The following is a 7,229-nucleotide window of genomic DNA, read 5'->3' on the forward strand; positions in this document are numbered from 1 at the left end:
TAGTCAATAAAGCACAGGTAAACATCCTTCTGATATTCTCTGCTTTCAGCCAAGATCCATCGGACATCAGCAATGATATCTCTCGTTCCATGGCTTCTTCTGAATCTGACTTGAACCTCTGGAAGTTCTCTGTCAATGTATGATTGTAGCCATTTCTGTATTACCTTTAGCAAAACTTTACTTGTATGAGATATCAAAGAGATTGTCCGATGATTTCCGCATTCAGTTGGGTCACCTCTCTTTGGAATGGGCACTTAACAACAACAACAATATAATACCTGATATAGTACGGTAGGATAAGCACTGGACTGTTAAGTGCAAGGTCAGAGGTTCATACATACCAGCCACTCTTCAGGAACCCCTATAAAGATTGGCTATGAGTTGGAACTACTTGATGGCAGTTAACAATAATAACAATATAATACTTATGTCCCAACAATATGAGCTGGAGTCCTGGGTAGCAAAACTGGACAGCAAGGTCTGTTTGAACTGCAAGGTTGGTGGTTCAAATTCACCACTCCTCAGAAACCCTCTATAGGGTTACTATGTATTGATATAAGCTCAATGGCACTTAACAATAATAACAACAATTCTTTTTTCAAAAATTTTTTTATTGTAAATTGAGTGATAGTTTATACAGGAGAAAATACGTTTTACACTCATCCTATCACATTCCATTTCATTGCAATGATTACATTTCATTGCATTGATTACAATCCTCTCTGTACATCATCATTCAACAGTATCTGGGTTTTTTTTTGATGCAAACTCCCTCTTGACAACTTGTAAGTCAGTCACTTTGTACCTTTATAGTCCCCTACCCCATTTTAGGTAGGCAATGTCTAACTTACCCATTTCTGTTAATCCTGTATACCGACATAATAGGATTGATTCTTGATGTGAAGACTCCCTCCCACTCAGTTGGTATTTTGAGCTACTACAACATCAAGAATTCTTTGCTTTTCCTGTTCTGAGTATAGCCCAATAGCCTTTAGGTTGTCCTTAGCATAATGTGTAAACCTTATGACTTTTTAATATTTATTTTGAGTATTAGCTTTCTAGCAGTTTCCTTACCAGTACTTTGGTGGAGTTGGAAATTTATAAACATTGTCCAATTAATTTTTGGAAGATATAAATGTATACATGAAAACACATGTATGCATACATAAACAAAATGTACATAAAATTATATTAATACATTTATAGCTTTTAATTACAGCTTTTTTTCTATGTATGCATAACGTTATGCTTTCTGGGAGAATTCTTGTGTATGAATTTTATATAATTTCAATATAATCAAAGTAATAAAATTTAGGAGTAGTTTAAAAACACTTACCTTCTGTAATTTTCTAGCTAAAACGTGAATATTTACATCTCATATTACTTCATAAGACACATTAGGTTTTCCAAGATTATTGACAATGGAAAAGATTTGCTTTCTTATGTTAAGTACTAATATGTGACTGTGAAATATTGCAAAAATACCTGTTGTCACTCAAGTTTAAGACTCTTAGTTTTTGCATCTGTCCAATCTCTTCAGGAAGAAATTCCAGTTTATTAGATCGTAGAGACATAACTGTTACATTCTTACAGCTTCCAATCTAGGGTAACAAAAGAAAAGAAATAATAACAGTGTAATGCTATTTTTTATTTTATCTGTTCTAATTTATAAAGCAATTTACATAACTCACATATTTCCTCATTACTTTGAAGACTTTCTCTTAATACGTACTTTATTTTAAAATTGCTCTTAAAATATGTATATATTATATATATTCCTTTAGAAATTAAGATAATTTAAGCCTCATATTCCTTTACATACTAGTAAGTGTTTTCTTTGTTATTTTTATTATTAAAATGCTGGTCAACATAATTGTTTTTATAAATTCTATTGTTTCTAGTCAACAGAGTAAGTATTAATACATCTGGGTTTATAATAGAAAATCATACACACTGAAAAAATATTGTTGACACTTCAACAGAGTTTTATTTCACATTACAATATTATTAGTCATTCTTATTCAGAATTTTTTGCTTTAACATAATGTTATGTTGGTTACTGTTATTTCACTTGGACCTGGTTAACAAAAAATATTTAATTGAAAATATGCTTCACACTTTTTCCTTGAAACTAGTAAATTAAAATGTCATTGAGTGATAAAAATTAAAGACTCTCTAGGTGGGTCCTGAGTGGTGCTGTAGGATGAGCCCTTGGTTGCTAACCACAAGGTCATTGGTTCAAACCACCAGCCACTCCTCAGAAACACTCTACAGGGTTGCTATGAGTTGGAACAGACTTGATGGCATTAACAACAACAGGTGAACCCTGAAGTTAAAATAATATTGTTAGGTTGTTGGTGTTAAGTGCTGCCAAGTTGGTTCCAACCCATAGCAACCCTATATAGTGTTTCCAGGGAGCATCTGGTGAGCTTGAACCACCAACCTTGTGCATCAAACCAACTTTGCAGTACAGTCTTTAACCCACAGTACCACACCAGAACTAATGTGACCTTAAAAAGCATATCTACATTAATAAAATGTTTGGTTCAGAAAAGGAGATCAAATTATCCTAACATATCAGTTATAACTGTTCTTAATAGTAAAATGTGTAAATTAAAGGATTTAAAATTATATTCTTTAGCATTAACTGTTGTTGGTCTTGTTAAATGCTGTCAAGTCGGTTACAACTCCTAGCGAACCTGCACAGCATTTCTGAGGAGCTACTGGTGAGTTCAAACTGCCCACCTTGCAGTTCAAACCGACCTTGAGGTCAAGTGCTTGTCCTATGATGCCATACCAGGACTCCATTAGCATAAATAGAACTATTTTATTACTTTTCTTTGCATTCAAATTTTAAGTAAAATACACTTTCAGGGTTAGTTATAAGAAACTGTTACTTAAGTCTTAATAATAGAATAAAAACCATAAAGATAATACACTCACAGTTTAATTCGCTAATATAAATTTCACTTACACCTGTTAACATTTAACCCCCAAACAGAATAATTAAAAGTTAATTAATAAAAACAAATTTATTCCTCACTTCTCTGGGTAATTCTGGAAGAAAATTCTCGTCGACAGCTAATGTTCGAAGACTATGAAGGTAACCAACAGTTGAAGGTAGCGACTCCAATTCATTACAGCTACAGTCAAATTCTTCTAATAAAGATAAACTGAAAAGTTAAATACATTAGTTAATTATTTAAAAAGATTAGATAGCAAAATTTAAAAAAAAATCACTTTATATTTTTTAAACTCATAAAAAATACTAAGGTTCATCTAGTCACTGCATAATAATACATATATTTATCAGTTCAAATACCGTAAAATGAATGATTTAATTTGGTAAAAGAAATACATTTTATTTTTCCATTTTTAAATTGACTTGTCATTTAGCTGAGCCATTGAAAATGATGCAATTTTTAAATAAAAAACATTTAGGTATCATTTATAGACAGGTAGTCATAATAGCATTCTCATATTAATTGGCATTGGGGAGGTAGAAGCATGTAGACGGCAGGCCTCCAGTAAGGAGGATAGGGGAAGTGATAGGTATTTCACTAAGCATATTGTTATTGTTGTTAATGATAAGTAATTAATTTGTTTTTGGTAATGGTTCCAATTTGTAAAAACCCTATGTATAACAGAATCACTATCATTTTAGTCATTCTGTTATGCATACAGGTTTTTATGTCAGTTTGTCATACTGTGGTGACTTGCATGTTGCTGTGATGATGGAAACTATGCCACCGGTATTTTAAATACCAGCAGGGTCATGCATGGTGGACAGGTTTCAGCTGAGTTGCCAGACTAAGACAGACTAGGAAGAAGGAGACGCAGACTACAGTTAAATGTCTAGACACTGAAAATCTTATGAATAGCAGTGGAACACTGTCAGATGGCACCAGAATATTTTTATATATAGTGCCCAAAGAGCCCTCAGGTTGGAGGCTATCAGAATATGACTGGGGAAGAGCTATCTCCTCAAAGGAGAGTTGACTGTGATGATGCGAATGGAATAAAGCTTTTAGGAACCTTCATCTGCTGAAGGGGCACAACTCAAAATGAGGAAACAGCTGTAAATGCTCATTAATAATCAGAACATGGACTGTAGGAAGTTTGAATCTAGAACAATTGGAAGTTGTCAAAAGTGAAATGGAATGCATAAAGATCAATATCCTAGATCTTACTGAACTGAAATGGACTGGTATAGGCCATATTGAATCTGACTTTCATACGGCTTACTATGCTGGGAATGACAAGTTGAAGAGGCATGGCATCACATTCATCATCAAAAAAGAACACTTCAAGATCTATTGAAGTATAATGCTGTCTGTGATAGAATAATACCCATACATAAGGAAGACTAGTTAATACTACTATTAATCAAATTTATGCACCAACTAAAGCCAGTGATGTTGAATGATCTCATTCCAAGTATTGACCAAACATGCTATCAAGATGTTTTGGTAATAACTAGTGATTGGAATGCAAAGGTTAGAAACAAAAAGGAAGGATCAGTGGTTGGGAAATAGGGGGGCCTTGGTGATAGAAATGAAGCTGGAGATTACATAATAGAATTTTGTAAGACCAATGACCCATTAATTGCAAATACCTTTTTAAAACAATATAAAAGATATCCATACACATGGACCTCATCAGATGGAATACACAGAAATCAAATTGACTACATCTATGGAAGGAGCTCTGGTAGCATAGTGGTTACAAATCGGGCTGCTAACCTCAGGGTCAGCAGCTTGAAACTAGCAGCTGTTCTGAGGGAAAAAGATGAGGCTTTCTGCTCGCGTAAAGATTACAGCCTTGGAAACTCTGTACAGGGTTGCTATGAGTAGGAACTGACTCCATGGCACATAACAACAACAGGATGGAACAGTGGTGGAAACACTTCAAATCATCAACCAAAATCAGGCCAGGGTCAGACTGTGGACCATGCCATCAATTACTCATATGCAAGTTCAGGATGAAGCTGAAGAAAATTAAAACAAGTCCATGAGGGCTAAAATATTTAGAAATCTTCTCAAGAACAGATATGATGCATTAGACACTAACAACCTCCTTAATCATTTACTGGAGTTCTGATGTGGCACTGTATGATAAGTACTGGATTGCTAACCACAAGGTTGGCTATGAGCTGAAACCAATTCAATGGCACTGATGAACATCTACAACATATACAGTGGTATAGCATATAATTTGATGATGCAATCATCAGATGAAATATTTCCCACTCCCAAAGATAAACAGAAATCAAAGAATAATGATGTTGATAATAAAAATAATAGTAAGGAAAACTAGAAAAAGTGATGTATATGATTTATGTCAGAACTGATTTCGGATGGAGTAGCTGTGAGAATGGAACCCTATCATAAAGTACGTAATATTCATAAATTATATGTATAATGTATACTATCTAACTTTCTGGAATCCTGGTTTGGCACCATGGGATAGGCACTGGACTGCTAACTAGAAAGTCAGTGGTTCAAACCCACCAGCTGCTCTTTGAACCTCCTCGATAGCAACAACAATCTAACTTTTGCCATTATCCTGCTATTCAGGGGCTGTAACATCAATTTCACTTAATTTTGGTTGTGAATCAAGTTTCTTTTTAATTCCATTTTTCATTTTCTCATTAATGTTCGGTAAGTCATTTGGAGCAATTTTGTATAATAACAAGAAACTAACAAAATTTAGTCAGCCTAAGTCTTTTCTCTACTGTCATGGTGTGATGCTGTAGGATAAGCGCTGGATTGCAAGGTCATCTGAATCGCACGGCTGGTATTTCAAACTCACCGACTGCTCCTTGAAAACCCTATACAGGGTCAGAATTGGACTCAATGGCAATTCACAATAACAATTTAATATAGTGCTTACTAAAGGACATTCATCAAGTTTTTGTACTAAATCCTATTGTGTAAACCAAATTCATTTAAAACTTGTAGAAACAGCATGTGATACAAATATAACAATCATTAAGAAAGTTTATGGATGAAATGTCTATGTTGACTGATTTTTGTAGCGTAATGGGTAAGAGTCAGGATGCTACTCTTAAGGTCAACAGTTTGAAACTAGCAGCGGTTCTGTGGGAGAAAGATGAGGCTTCCTGTACCTTGGAAACCCTATACAAAGTCATCACAAGTTGGAAGCAACTCCACGGCAAATAACTATCACCACCATCTGGTGTAAGGAGCTCTGGTAGCGTAGTGGTTACGAATCGGGCTGTTAACCTCAAGGTGGGCAGTTCGAAACTACCAGCTGTTCCACAGGAGAAAGATGAGGTTTTCTGCTCCTGTAAAGAGTTACAGCGTAGGAAACCCTGTGCAGGTTCACTATGAGTCAGAACCGACTCCATGGTACTTAACAACAACAACAACAACCACGTGGCATGGCACTGTGGGCTAATGCGCCAGACTTCAAAGTCATTTGAACTTCAAGGTTGGCAGTTCAAGCTCACCAGCTGCTCCTCAGAAACCCTATACAGGGTCGCTATGGGTAGATACCAACTCAATGGCACTTAACAACAACAACAACAACAACAACAACAACAACAACCACTGTCATCATATGGATCCTGGTGTGGTGCTGTGGGATAAAGCATTGGACTGCAAGGTTGGGAAACCCTATACAGGGTCACTATGAGTTGGAACTGACTCAACTTCACTTAACAACAACAACACTTCACTTCATACTCCTTAAGAAATTATCTAGATTTACTAAAAAGAAAATTTATGTATATATATGTTGCTGATAATTGCTGTCAAGTTGGTTCCAACTCATTGAAAACCAGATTTCTGAAGAGCATCTGGTGGGTTTGAACCACCAACCGTGAGTAAGCAGTCCAGTGCTTATCCCATAGCACCATAACAGGATTCTCTTACTATATATATGCTGGACTGAAAGGTCAGTTTGAACCACAAGGTCGACAATTCAAGCTCACCTGCCTCTGCTTGGAAATACTATACAGGGTTGTTTGAGTTGAAACCAACCCAACTCGACTGCACTTAACAACATATATATATACATATATAGGTGGAGTCCTGGTGTGGTGCTGTGGGTTAATGTGCCAGACTGCAAAGCCATTTGAACTGCCAGGTCAGCGGTTCAAACTCACCAGCTGCTCTTCGGAAACCCTTTACAGGATTGCTATGGGTAGGAACAGACTCAATGGCGCTTAACAACAACATATGTATATATATATGTATATATATGTG

The 7,229-nt window shown here is 35.6% G+C and overlaps 1 protein-coding gene across 1 annotated transcript in view; it reads right to left on the reverse strand.

The window, feature by feature from the left end:
• Positions 1-7,229, reverse strand: part of LRRC7 (leucine rich repeat containing 7) — a 688,741-nt gene that overhangs the window by 164,035 nt on the left and 517,477 nt on the right. The window contains exons 11-12 of the mRNA XM_006862417.1: positions 3,044-3,173; positions 1,486-1,601 (exon numbers count right to left, since the gene is read on the reverse strand). Coding sequence (XP_006862479.1) covers positions 1,486-1,601; positions 3,044-3,173 — 246 coding nt within the window. The remainder of the gene's footprint in view (positions 1-1,485; positions 1,602-3,043; positions 3,174-7,229) is intronic.

The sequence above is a fragment of the Chrysochloris asiatica genome, unplaced genomic scaffold, assembly GCF_000296735.1.
Source record: "Chrysochloris asiatica unplaced genomic scaffold, ChrAsi1.0 scaffold00048, whole genome shotgun sequence".
Taxonomy (NCBI): domain Eukaryota; kingdom Metazoa; phylum Chordata; class Mammalia; order Afrosoricida; family Chrysochloridae; genus Chrysochloris; species Chrysochloris asiatica.